Raw genomic sequence first — 13123 nt, 5'->3', positions numbered from 1 at the left:
AGCAAACTCAGTACGGACGATCATACCACCTGCTGAACTTCTTTTCGCCGGTGCAAGGACCAGCTCGAAATGACTGTGCAGGTGACGTCGTTCTAGTGTCACGGCACGCTCCTCTGTCAGCGCCTGGACGGTTATGCGGATTCCAGGCTTTGTGATTGCCTCCAGGGTGTTGCTGTTTGGCTCCCTGCAGACTCGGGAACTGGACCCACAGAAACCCACAAATACGCTCGTAATTGTCCCGGGTACGCTATCCTTGATTCTGAGGGTAACTCCAAAAGCTCCATGCTGAATATACCATATGAACAGAATGTAACGATCTCCTGGGGGTTCGATGAAGTAGATGCAGACAGACGGTGGAGGACGTCCGGACTGCCGGCGAACGAGCTCCCACAGTCTGGCTGCCTACAACCGGAGTTGAAGCAGACTGCGCGTTACCACACCGGTTTTTCTCACCGATGCTTCTTCCTCGCTGCACTTGTTGTAGAAGTTCGAACCTGGCCTAGCTCATATTCTCGGTTGCGAATGCCGCGTCTTCGAATATACCGGCCAGGGTCAACGCGCCATCGTCATTCCGCAAAAGTAATAAAGTCCCGAAGTTGCAATATCCAGACCTCACTGGCTAGATTCTCAGTCAATGACTGCTCGCTGCATTCGTGCAATGTTTGAACAAAGAAGATGGCCCCCTGACTCCAGCTACTACAGGCGCTGCAGGGCACCAGGCGTCATTACAGAGTCGATCGTAGCCAGCGCACTGCCAGCCAAGGCGCACAGCAAGCTTAAATGATCTTCAACGGGTATGCATACAGCCACTTTGCGGCTGTGGTCATCATACGACAGAAATATGACGTCCAATTAGCGTCATCACGTGCGACGTGAAATGCGCGGAACGGCTAAACGGAACATGGTAATTGTACATGACGGCATAGTATTTCTCGATTGCAGTCGAGAAACTCGATGTTGTTTGTGTTCAGCATGTTTTCAGGGTGACGAGCTGAGGCGTTGCTTTGACGTGGCACTGACGAGTGGCAGCCACAACCTGTTATGAGCCGCAATGGGACAGCAAAATGATGAGCGAGCTATATAACTTTGACTCATCTTCGCATTCACTCACTGCTACATCCAAGTGACCATCAGACTTTGCCAGGTACACAATTGGCTCTCCAAACTCATCACAACCGTTCCTACCTCCTCAACAGAGGCACCTCGCACACAACACGATGGCGCGCTACCAAGAGCCTCTCGACGGCCCAGCCGACCAACACTACCAAGAACAGAAGCCAACCGGTCTACTCACACGCTTTGTACCTGCTCGTCTGCGCCACACAGCTTTCTACCGGGTCCTGCTCCGCCTTACCCGCGTCCTGCAGTTCATCTCCGCCGTCATCTCGCTCGGTGTCTTCTCCCAGCGCCTCTACAAAGTCTACCGCCTGGTAAACTCCATTAAGACACGTCGTGGTATCAACGGCTCTTATGGCGCCGTCGAAGGTATCCTTGCAGCTGCTGTCTTGTACACACTCATCTCCACCATCTTCGGCTGCATCAAGAAGTCCGCCAACCCCGGTGGAAAAGCGCTGCGCTGGTTATGGGTGCTTCTCGATCTCGCATTTGTCGGCGCATTCATCGCTGTGTCTGTCCTCACACGCCCCAATGGCGGAGCCGCTGGCCCAAGGCATTGCTACACCGATCGCAACACCAACAACGCCGAGAACATTGCGCAAGGACAGACCGCGAATTCCCAGGACGACACTTGCGATCTTCCCTGGGGTACTTTCATTTTGGCCATAATCAGCACGTAAGTCTTGTTGCCATGACAGCATTGTCACGAACCACTACCACGAACGATATCTAACAAACTCCAGTCTGCTTCACGCCCTTACTGCTGCGTTCCATGAGGTCAAAGATCACCACCGCAAGACTAAGCGCGTGAAGGCTGAGGAGAAGGCGGTCCAAGAGCGGTACATTGCTGAGTCTGCCCCGGGCGCACGCGTCTAGATGGCCTCTCATGACGTGCTTGCAAGGCACTTGAAGTTGTTTGTCCCTGCGATGAAATGTTGAGAGAGGAGGATATCGTAATAATAATAGTGAACATCCTCATGCGTTTGTTGTCTAGCAAAGCGAGATACCATATGTTTGTTGATTATACACATTTGTTTATGCAGTCTTTCTCCACCCGGAATCAGGACAATGCACAGTCTGAACTGATACTAGACATAGATTTTAATAGATCATTAACATGGGAGGAAAGGGAGTGTGGTCTACTCTTCCATGACAAGTTTGCAGCATCAGTCTGCTGGCCGTCTGAGTTGTGTCGTACAGGTATTGCATGAAGCACAAGCTGCGTAAAAAGAATTAGTCCTCGTTCATTAAAGCGGGATTTGTGCTCATATGTATTGCGGCTTCTGTCTGAGATAAATTATGCATAATGCAGCTGGATCCTGGCTATTTCACTGGCGTTGATGTTGACACTGAGTGATGGATAGCTAGGCCTAGGAAGGGTTGCACGTCATATATATATGGTAAGAATGCGTAATCTGCTTCTTCTTTGGGCACTAACAAGGTTTGGGCTGCGTCAACCGTATCATACAGGGAGTGTGGGGAGTTAGATATGCGAGTAGTAGGAGTAGTCGAGTGAATAGCAGGTTGACAAGCTTGAAGGAGTAGACCTAGGGGCACTTACGCGAGATGTAGTTGCTGCGTGTGTCGAAGTACCTGGACCAAGCCACTGGTGCGAAGTGCGAGCGCTTTACCACATGCTTTCGATTAACAGTATGATAGTGAGGTATCGTGCGTTGATGATGGCTTCGATGCAGGGGCATCTATTGCAGTCTGCGTGCAAGCAACTATGTATACAGTCTGGGAGGGTAGACTTACTGACAGTGCGCTTGGGTGATATGATCGAGGGTTCATAGGGTCGGGATGTGGCGTGCAGTCCGTTCTCTTTCCTATCATAATCTTTGCTTAGCCGCCCTGTCCCTCATCCGCCCTTCCCCTTGTGGATGCAATGTCGCTCGTTTTCCGTCTTTCATATGCCAGCTGGCCCAGCTGCTTGCTCCATCTCTTAGTGGCCGTAGGTTGCGCCGAGTCGCTGACTCCTGATCGCTGCCTTTCATTTCATGTTCCAATCTTCGCCATCATGTCCATCTTCCTCGCTGCTTCCATCGTCTTCGATGTCTATGGGCTTGGCCTCGACCTCGCACTTCCTTGCATAGCATCCGTCCTTCTCAGCACCACCAACACCAATGCCAGTGTAAAGGCCGTTTTTCACCTCATCGATAATCTTGTCTTCGTCTATTTCAAAACCGGGACTGGTGCGGGCGTACATGACCTTTCTGGCGCGAACGTTGGCTGCTCGGGGTGTGGTGTGCACTGAGTCGAGCAAGGTCGTTCCCTTCCCTTCATCGAAATCGGCCGCAGTAGTGTAGCGTGTATCGGTGACGATATAGACAATCTTCGCTGACTTGCGCGACCTTGGGTTCGTGCCACACGCGCAGGCGTTCTGTTCGAGGAGCATGGTGTTCCCCGTTTGCTGTCTACTAACAGCGTGCTGAGCGGCTGAGGGGATATGTAAAGACGGCTTGGACAAATGATAGATTCAAGCTTTTTTTTCAAGGCGACTATTTGCTCTTTCTGAGCCCGTGAATCTAAAACGGACATGCAAGCCAATCGGACGTCTTGTGGCGTCGCTGGAGGACAGGGTTTGAGTCGGTTTGTGTATCGATGCAGATGTCTTGCCTGTGAGGAAAAGACGACTAGCCCTCCGAAACATAGTGTTACCCACCTTTGAAAACAGGCTCACCTACTGTGGCTGCCGAAGGCTAGCTGGAGGAATGGCACCTTCGCCGGTCCGAGCCCTGCCTGCCTCGTGGCCTTCACCATTCCCGGATGGAGGAGTGGCACTGTGGCACTGGCCCCCGCCTGAAGGGCAGGCCAGATTTGCCATCGCAAGTTGATTAGCAACGGGCCAACCAGAGAACATGAGGGTCTTAGCAGCAAGAGCGTTGGACGGATTCGGTCAACTTCCCGACCGCATCGTCGCGCAGGGAGGCGAACTACAATACCTAATGCGTCGTCAAAACAACAATTGCAGGGCACCACTTGACGTCGATGGTAGCGTGGCAAAACCTTGGTTCATAAATCAAATTGATCGAGCCCCCGTTGTCGGGCTGCACACGAGTGTGGCGGACGCAGTCCAGACCGCGACAGATTTACGCCGTATAAAAAAAGTGCTCCGCGGAGGGCCCTCTCACAAGACCTGCAACCGTCTGTTTTCACGTTTGTGGCTGCCCATGACCAGGATTCCCAGCTTCACGCCTCTTGCTTTTCCGATCATGGGTACGATGATTAGCATGCTAGATGTGAGTAGAATTGTCACAAGGTTTTCTCCTTTAAGCTCTCTTTGCAATTTTTTAACCTAGGCTCCTTCTTCCACCGGCTAGTTCCAAGCCCAAACATTGGCAGCGCGCCCCCGCCGGAAAGAGCGCTTCTGCCCAGAAATCCTTTCATCGGTATTTGTCCTGAGCTAATAAGTTTGAGGTTGTCGAGATGTGGTCCGCCGAGATGCGCAGCCCGAAGGAGTGGGCACGGAGATGGCGTTCACAAGCTTAGCTTGCATGAGCCTTACCCTACCTAACTTTGTCACAAGGGGGGTGCCTGAGCGGTCGGGAATACGAGTCTGCTTGCGCTGAACATCTAGTGATCTTTTACAAGAGGAGTACCCTGAATGTGGCAAAATCGTGTTCTCACTCATTCAGGCACCCCCCTTATACCAGGAACCCGAATCTCCAGTGTGGACTCTCGCACATTTTTGACCACAGATCAAGGTCAATAACCGATGGACTTTGCTGAAGCTTCTCGTTTTAGATACGAAAGAATAACGAGCTAAAGGTTAAGTACGAGCGTGCGCGTGCGCGTGCGCGTGTACACACGTGATCACGGTCCGGAAGTAGACTTCTATCACCTGCATTCATGGTCGGTGTGTTGTTGTTAACGTTATTTAATACACTAGATATTAGATCTTGACTGATCTTGTATGATTGCCGAACGGATGAGAAATGACGAGACTCTCCCTTAGTACGAAGTAGTGGCTGTACCGCAGCAATACATGGGTCAGACGATCAACAGTGTATGAGTCAATTCATGTCATGTTTATGAATGTCGTAAAACATTTGAGGATGCACATCTCCATCACGTATCTCACTAAATTTATTATCTACTCACTGCAAGCGTTTGACCATACGCATGCCTTTTTGACCGCATCACATTCACCATGGCTTACTGAGAAGTTACCGGCTGCCCTGCGACATGAACACCAACAAGAAGAAACCTCCATAGGCACAGCCCATGATGGCCTGGTATGCTTTCTTAACCCCGATCGTAGGTCCCGTAGCCTGTGGAAGCAATAGACAAGAACTTAGAACCCAGTAGATCCGAAGCCCGAAATGGGTCCTCATGGATATTGTTGCTATTGTGCATGTAGAGGAAATCGGCAAAGAAAACTCTCGCATTATTTTCGCAACTTCACGATTCAGATGCCTTCCTAATTTCGCATCGTCGCCGATGCCCGAGAAAAAAGCTTCGTGCCGAGCCGGCGCCGACCACCAAAAATCGAAAAATTGCTTCCGAGTTTCCTTCCACACAAAAGGTGGCAGAACAAGAACTCACAGGTACAGGCAGCCATATGCATCACAGTGGTGCAAGCATGGCTAACACACGGAAAGCTCGGGTCTTTGGGTGCTTTGCCCTCAGCGACAGTCCTGCAGCGCAAACAGGCATTATCATCACGTGATATTACTCACACACACGCAAGCCTGGCTTGTATTATTGGTTCACCACTGTGTGTTTCACTCGTGAGCTGTAGTTCAACATTTGACTCCGTATCTTGATCGCGGCGTTCCTATCAACGCATCAAATCATCCTGATCTCACGCGACAAACGCAGCCTCACTGGCCTTGCTACTGTCTGCGAAGCAGTGCGAACACACAGTTTGCAAGACCATCATCACGACTAATACAGCATCGCCAATGGCAACAGCCATGCGTACACTCCTTCCAATGTTCCCACCTGAGCTGCGGAACTCGGTTTACAGCTACCTATCTGCTTCAGCAACACTCACAAACACGAACATCGGTCTTCCACTACAGCTCAAATCATACTCCTGCAAACACACACTCATCCAGCTCTGCCCCGTTCACTCCGGCCCCACCGCTCTCCTCACACTCCAACGCTTTGGCTTTCTCGAAGGCAATGAGTACCGAACATGGCTCCTCAACCACGCAATAACACTTCGCATCGGTGTCGTCTTCAAGGGTCGAGCCAATACATTCGTGCAAGAGCATTGGGACAAGAAGATGGAAGTGCACCTACAAAAGCTGGCAAAGCAGTACCCTTGGCTCAAGAAGGTTGCCAGGTACGACATTCAGATCTTGTGGGATGCGCCAGATGGAGTGTTGAAGAGCAAGCACAACCGCCGTAACGCGGGCCAGATACCGCATGCTATGGTCCGGACGCTCACAGGGTTGATGGATGAAGGTGTCCGGGGAAAAACAGGAGACGTGCAGATCAGGCTACGATTGGAGCATCACGTCGCAGGTATGGCTGTCAGATCGTCTCCGCGCTTTGGCCTTGGAAGCTTTATGACGTTACCACTGGATGTGACATCAATAGACTGCGCACGACAGACGCTGGAGGTCTGGAAAGAGCCGTGCCCAAAGGTCCTACCGCGCAAGTCTGCACGATTGACGCCTGTGGTTACGAAGGCGGCAGAGAAGGAGGTGCTCAAGTGCTCGCGTGGGACAGTAGACTGGGTGGGCTGGGGACAAGGGACGTTGGTGATGAGCAAGACAGAAGAGTTGGGAAAGCAGACATGTACGACTTGGATGGACACGGGCTATGCTTATGACTCACCAACTGAGCTTATGTTGTTCGAGCTGCTCGAGGACTGCCATGGTCGCAGGTAACATGAAGAACGAACAATAAACCAAAGTTGATTGCTACACTCGCTCGCCTCGATTTGCGTCTGGTCACAATGCCGTCAAGACGGCTATCGAAGTTCGATATCGAGATTTTACGCTGATCACCGGTACACCTCGGTATTCGAGGTCGGTATTCGAGATCGGTATGACGCTCGGGATTGCGTAGAGGACATAAGCTAAACCATCTGGTTTTCGGCCATACCTAGTTTTCGGCCACCCCACCACAACTCGCTACCCACCATTTGACGCGTTTTATTACCAGCACCACGTACTCAAAATGGATGCCTGTGAAGGTGCTATACAATCTGCTATCGCTGATCTTAACGCTGGTATTTTTAAGAGCCAGCGACAGGCTGCGCGCGCGTACGGGATCCCGAGATCGTCCCTCCAGAGCCGCCTTCAAGGCCGTCAACCACACGTGATAGCTCACTCAAATCAACAACGTTTGACACCAGAGCAAGAGCTTTTCCTAGCAGAGTGGATACTTGAAGAGGATTCACGTTCACAGCCACCCTCTCACGCGCGAGTACGAGAGATGGCTCTCCGAATCCTTCATATGAACGGCGACTACGAGCCACTTGGGCACCTGTGGGTATCCCACTTCATCACACGGAACCCATCTATTGCCTCTATAGTTGGTCGAACAATTGAGAGCGCACGGACTACGGCAGCTAGCTATGAGACTATACGAGCGTTTCTTGAGCTATTTGAGCGTACTCGAATTGAGCTGGGTATACAGTATGAAGACATATGGAACATGGATGAGACTGGTGTCAGTCTTGGGGTATGTAGCAACACCAGAGTCGTTGCTAGCTCATCAAAGAAGAAGGCTTATATTAAATCGCCAGAGGATCGCGAGTGGGTATCAATCCTGGAGACAATCTCCGCCACCGGTACTAAGCTCCAATGCCTAGTCATCTTCAAAGGCAAGCATCTACAAACCACGTGGTTTCCAGCACAAGGGGTGCCTAATTGGCTCTACACAACGTCAGAGAATGGATGGACGTCAAACTCAATTGGATCTGAGTGGCTACAACGGATATTTATACCAAATACTACACCTTCACAAGGTGGGTGGCGGCTACTACTATTGGACGGCCACGGCTCTCATACCCCTGTTGACTTTACGTGGACTTGCCGGCAGCATCAGATCTATCTCCTATACCTTCCACCTCACGCCTCACACGTCCTCCAGCCGCTGGATCTGGCTCCATTCTCCGTTGTCAAAACCCACTACCGTAGTCAGATCCGAGCACTCTCAGCACTCGATGACGCAGCACCTATCAAGAAGGAGAGGTTTGTCACCTCATACAACAAAGGAAGAGAGGAAGGACTATCTGAGAGAGTTATACGAGCTGGGTGGAAGGCTGCTGGCTTATGCCCATACAACCCAGGCCTAGTATTACTCTCATCTCAGGTATCAGGCCGACCTGTCACGCCTCCTCTATCTACTCAACCCATAGATGACGTATTTGCCACGCCTCAGAGCTCACAGGCTCTTCACAGGGCTTATCAACAGCTCCTTTTGTCTGAATCCCTCTCTCAGAGCACCCGTGTGGTGCTTAGTAAGGCAGGCAAGGCTATTGCCAAAGCCAACAGCCGCGCAGCTCGGCTTCAATCTGAGAATCAACGACTCAAATATCAGCTAGATAGTAGTACAGTCACACGCTCAAGAAAGCGTATTCAAGTAAACCCAAATGAGCGCTATAGCAACGTTGAAGCCATTAAGGCTGCTATTGATCGGGCAGCAGCATTACAAGCTGAGCAGGCATCAAGGCACGGAGAAGATGAGGCTAAAAAAGCAGCAGCAGCAGCAGCAGCAGCAGCAGCTCTCACGCTTCAATCTATGTGTATAGAGTGGCAATTATAAGCGTTGTTGTTGAGAAATCGCGACTCCAAATAGTGAGGTATGGTTTGGTTGGGTGGCCGAAAACTAGGTGTGGCCGAAAACTAGGTGTGGCCGAAAACCAGATGGTTTAGCTTACATGAAGGAACATGTGGCAGGTCAGCTAAGGACCGCGGAGAGCTCAGCTTGTTAGCGACAAGGCTAAGGCTACAACCGTGCACGCGCCGAAGGAGCTCCGAGGCAGCAGCGACCGATCAACCCCAAATGTTCCTCCCGCTCTCGCGCTCACGTCATCATACATCGAAGCAGCCACCACCCATTCAAGTTCCAAAAGTCGTTGGCGATGCTTTCTACCACCATCCACCCACAATATGTCTGCAGGATACTTCCCAAAACGTGAGAAGGTTGGACTTGAGGACCTCTTCAAAGGCCTCGTCACTGCCTCCCACATACTCCACCGCCATGAAGTCCTCGACGCGTACGGGCACGTCTCCGTGCGGTCCCCAGATAATGCCGCGACCTTCTGGATGCCTTGCAATATGCCGCCTGCTCTAGTGAGCTCGCCTGGCGATCTTGTCGAGTATCATGTCGAGTCCGCCGAACCTGTCGAGAATTACGCGAAGCCGGGCTACATCGAGCGTCATATCCACAGCGAGATATACAAGCGTTTCCCAAATATCAACAGCGTTGTGCACAGTCATGCAAGCGATGTGTTGCCCTACTGCATCAGTGGCGTACCTCTCAAGAACACGATACATATGGCTGGCTTTTTAGGTACGCTGTGCCCCTGTTGCGGTCACTTGAAATTTAGCCAATAATGTTAATGAAAGGTACAAATGTTCCGGTGTGGAACTCGTCCGGGTCAGACTTCCTCGTCCGCGACTCGAATCTCGGTGCATCCCTTGCGGCAACATTCAAACCGGCGACATCAGCTGGATTTGTTTACTCAAAGGTCCGATCGGCTCTCCCGGGCGCCAAACCTGAACCATCGCTCCAGCCCGATCACTCGACAGTCCTGCTCCAAGGACATGGCTTCACGACGTTGGCGCATGGCATCGAAGAAGCTGTCTATCAAGCGATATACACCAAAGAGGCCGCCAAAGCCCAGACGACAGCACTCATCATTAACAACGCCCATTTTAGCCACTCGTTAGAGGGTAAGATCGATATTGAGGCGGGCGGGAGGATAATGTCTCGAAAAGCGAAGGGAGAAGGCGACCTGAAGTACTTGACCGAGAGACAATCCCACGACACGTGGGAATCCATGCAAGCGACAGTATCAAGGCCGTGGGCACTTTGGTGTCGAGAAGTGGAAATCAGTCCGCTTTATAGAAACGACTGTCCAAATGGCGAGGATTGAGTAGGTTCGCATTCGCACTCTGTCGCAAATCGGTCGGAGTTTCGTTGAGCGAGTCTGAAATCAGTTGCGAAGTGGGTATCTCCTTTCTATTTCCGGAAGGGTTCATAGCAGCAGTGACTCAAGGGCACTACTTGTAGCGGTGTTCGGGCGCACAGTTCGTCTGCTCACTTCCAGCCAGGGTTAGGTCCAACCGCTGGCACGACTCATATTTCGACCCCTTTGGTTTCCCGAGTTTCTGCTCGCAAACGTTCCCCTTGCGCCAACTGTCGCTCTTCAAGTCCTCTGGTGGCAAATCTCAGCCTAGTACAAAACATTTCTGTACTCCTTCGAATGTTATTCAATGTTGCAAATGACCCCACAAACGTCGGGAGCAGGCTGCCACAACTCTTACCTGAAACAGAAATGCCAAGACCTTTATAGTGCTTATACGGTGGAGTGTTTTTCCTCCGCCACTTAGCCTTGCATTTGACCCCGACTAGTGAAGCCATATGTGCCGTGCACTGTCGGCAATGTTTCAACCCTAACGCCCACATCAATAAGACGCCATGTCTAGCACAAATTGCATCGGGACATGTATATAGCGAGCAATGCGGAGAGGCAGGTAGGGACGCATGGTGATCGGCAACGTGTGGTAAGCTTCGAGCGACAAGGCTGGAACATCTCACGCGTGATCAAGTTGAATTGATGAATCTCGTATAAGTAGAGAGATGTAATGATGGATGTGGCTAATAAGGGCTTACTAGTAGTGGAAATTAGGGGAGTGTGGAATAATTGGCGCCGAGCGAATCCTGTAGGCCTCTCGACTCGACGGCAGTGAATATCCGCAGGAGTATTTGAAGAGCTGCGAAGTATCGTTGATGTCTAGGTTCATCGCCACCTGGTCTTCAGAGTCGACAAGTTCTCTTGTGTCTGACTACTAGTGTGCGTGCCAGGGTCTCGTTCCTGTTCCTGTCATCATGCTTTTCAAGTCTGCTCTTCTGGCTGCGGCCTCCCTCTCTTCATCGGCGCTGGCCGCCTTTGGTGTCACCAAGTCTGGCAGCGACTTCGTCGTCGATGCCGGCTCAAGCAATACGTTAGTTTTCACTGTCAACGGCGCAAACTGCGATATCACATCGATCATATACCGTGGCGAGGAGTTCCAGTACGCTTCAAAGGGGTCACACATCTCGTCTGGTCTTGGATCAGCTACGGTCTCATCTACAATAGTTGGTAGGTTAACGACACCTCTTGTCCGAAACGCTCACTGACTGACCCTATCAGGTTCCGTTGCTAAGATCACTTGCACAACATCCACTTTAACACACTACTATGTTGTGAAGTCTGGCGAATCGACCATCTACATGGCAACTTATACCACCGCCGAGCCCGACATCGGTGAGCTGCGCTATATCGCTCGCCTCAACCCAACAACACTGCCTTCCGAGTACCCCTTTGGTGTTGTATCGACGACTGCTGGTTCGAGCTCGGCTGTTGAGGGCTCTGACGTATTCATTGTCGATGGACAAACACGATCGAAGTTCTACTCTAGCGAGCGATTCATCGACGATTCGCGAGTAAGTCCGGTGCTTTCTGAAAGCATCTGCAAAGAGTGCTGACTCAAGCTAGCAATGTGTCTACCGCGGAGAAGACGTACATGTTTGCATGCTGCTCAACTCTCAGTCATACGAGGCTTCCTCTGGGGGTCCTTTCTTCCGCGACATCAACTCGAACAACGCTGGTGACTCGACTAACCTCTACTTCTACATGAACTCTGGTCATGTGCAGACAGAAAACTTCCGTATGGGCCTCCACGGCCCGTACGCCATGGCATTCACTCGCAGTGGTATTCCACAAGGTGGCTCGTCGCTCGACACAAGTTTCTTCAAGGATCTCTCAATCACTGGATATGTCGCCGCCTCCGGCCGTGGACAGGTTTCGGGTACTGCTACTGGCGTTGGCTCTAGCTTCCAGACAGTTCTGCACTGGTTCAACGATGCCGCACAGTACTGGGTCTACGCTGACAGCGCCGGCAAGTTCACGTCGCCTGCAATGAAGCCCGGAACATACACCCAGGTCCTCTACCAGGGCGAGTTCAAGGTCAAGGCCGCCAGCGTTACCGTCAGCGCGGGCTCTACCACCACTGCTAACATCGCCGCCACCACCGAGACCAAGACTTCCGTCTGGCGCATCGGCGACTGGGATGGCAAACCCACGGGTTTCAGAAACGCCGCGAATCAGCTGCGCATGCACCCTTCAGACACTCGCATGGACTCATGGGGTCCTTTGACATACACTGTCGGCTCGTCCAGCCTCGGTAACGTGCCAATGGCGCTCGTCAAGGACACCAACCAACTCACTATCAAGTTCACCGGCGCCACTGGCTCGACCCTTCGCGTCGGGACCACGCTTTCGTTCGCGGGCTGTCGACCCGGTGTAGTGGTGAATTCTTGGACTGCTACCACGCCTGCTGCGCCGACGAAGATCGACTCCAGAGGTCTGACGCGTGGTGCGTACCGTGGATTTGGCGAGGTGTATGACTTCGCTATCCCGTCGGGTACGTTGACTAGTGGGACCAACACTGTCACTATCACTTGTGTTAGTGGTAGCACTGGCGATGCCTTCCTTGCGCCGAACATTATTCTCGACGCGATAGAGTTGTTCCAGTGAGCTTTGGGCCTTCTATGCTGTCAGCCATCTGGTCACAGAGCACATGAAGTGCCTTACCAGGTACTCATCTTCGAGCTTGTTCCTTGTCTGTACATACCTTGCTTCTCTGCTTATGTAAATATTCTCACATACATATCGCAAATACATGCTCCCATACCAGATCACCTAGATGTGCCTGGCTTCCTGTCGGTAGTGAGCTGCCTCTGCATAGCAGCATGCAAATGAATGGTAGATACGTGGACGCGGAAGTGGATGCGGATGCACGGTTTTCATGGTTGGCGAGCAAGGTGGCAGGCCAGA

General features: G+C 51.7%; 8 protein-coding genes across 8 annotated transcripts; 6 read left to right on the top strand and 2 right to left on the bottom strand.

Moving 5' to 3' along the window:
- Nucleotides 1–1217: 1217 nt before the first annotated feature.
- Nucleotides 1218–1992, top strand: M421DRAFT_51413 (uncharacterized protein; the record flags this gene model as incomplete). The annotated part of the gene is made up of 2 exons (XM_033594929.1): nucleotides 1218–1792; nucleotides 1860–1992. 2 exons carry the CDS (start codon nucleotides 1218–1220, stop codon nucleotides 1990–1992), a joined length of 708 nt encoding a protein of 235 aa, XP_033454545.1.
- Nucleotides 1993–2958: 966 nt separating this feature from the next.
- On the bottom strand, nucleotides 2959–3511 carry M421DRAFT_432 (uncharacterized protein; the record flags this gene model as incomplete). Its single annotated transcript, XM_033594626.1, has 2 exons — nucleotides 2959–3049; nucleotides 3198–3511. 2 exons carry the CDS (start codon nucleotides 3509–3511, stop codon nucleotides 2959–2961), a joined length of 405 nt encoding a protein of 134 aa, XP_033454544.1.
- A 668-nt stretch (nucleotides 3512–4179) lies between these two features.
- On the bottom strand, nucleotides 4180–4995 carry M421DRAFT_415333 (uncharacterized protein). The gene is made up of 2 exons (XM_033590660.1): nucleotides 4534–4995; nucleotides 4180–4355 (listed from the first exon to the last, which is right to left on the bottom strand). The coding sequence occupies exons 1-2, from the start codon at nucleotides 4745–4747 to the stop codon at nucleotides 4342–4344; spliced, it is 228 nt and encodes a 75-aa protein (XP_033454543.1). The 5' UTR covers nucleotides 4748–4995; the 3' UTR covers nucleotides 4180–4341.
- On the top strand, nucleotides 4874–5935 carry M421DRAFT_117863 (uncharacterized protein). The gene is made up of 3 exons (XM_033587267.1): nucleotides 4874–5351; nucleotides 5425–5663; nucleotides 5718–5935. Exons 1-3 carry the CDS (start codon nucleotides 5142–5144, stop codon nucleotides 5848–5850), a joined length of 582 nt encoding a protein of 193 aa, XP_033454542.1. The 5' UTR covers nucleotides 4874–5141; the 3' UTR covers nucleotides 5851–5935.
- On the top strand, nucleotides 5712–7057 carry M421DRAFT_117842 (uncharacterized protein). Its single transcript, XM_033587266.1, has one exon. The coding sequence runs from the start codon at nucleotides 6021–6023 to the stop codon at nucleotides 6954–6956; it is 936 nt and encodes a 311-aa protein (XP_033454541.1). The 5' UTR covers nucleotides 5712–6020; the 3' UTR covers nucleotides 6957–7057.
- Nucleotides 7058–7210: 153 nt separating this feature from the next.
- Nucleotides 7211–8835, top strand: M421DRAFT_415328 (DDE-domain-containing protein; the record flags this gene model as incomplete). Its single annotated transcript, XM_033590659.1, has 1 exon — nucleotides 7211–8835. A coding segment is annotated over exon 1 (1346 nt), but the record flags the coding sequence as incomplete, so codon positions are not given.
- Nucleotides 8836–9188: 353 nt separating this feature from the next.
- Nucleotides 9189–10177, top strand: M421DRAFT_97238 (arad-like aldolase/epimerase; the record flags this gene model as incomplete). Its single annotated transcript, XM_033598480.1, has 2 exons — nucleotides 9189–9591; nucleotides 9648–10177. 2 exons carry the CDS (start codon nucleotides 9189–9191, stop codon nucleotides 10175–10177), a joined length of 933 nt encoding a protein of 310 aa, XP_033454539.1.
- A 956-nt stretch (nucleotides 10178–11133) lies between these two features.
- M421DRAFT_97257 (polysaccharide lyase family 4 protein) lies at nucleotides 11134–12823 on the top strand (the record flags this gene model as incomplete). The annotated part of the gene is made up of 3 exons (XM_033598481.1): nucleotides 11134–11386; nucleotides 11438–11730; nucleotides 11783–12823. 3 exons carry the CDS (start codon nucleotides 11134–11136, stop codon nucleotides 12821–12823), a joined length of 1587 nt encoding a protein of 528 aa, XP_033454538.1.
- Between the last annotated feature and the right edge of the window lie 300 nt (nucleotides 12824–13123).

This window comes from Didymella exigua, assembly GCF_010094145.1.
Source record: "Didymella exigua CBS 183.55 unplaced genomic scaffold M421scaffold_1, whole genome shotgun sequence".
Taxonomy (NCBI): Eukaryota; Fungi; Ascomycota; class Dothideomycetes; order Pleosporales; family Didymellaceae; genus Didymella; species Didymella exigua.
This window is presented reverse-complemented; position numbering and strand designations above follow the sequence as displayed.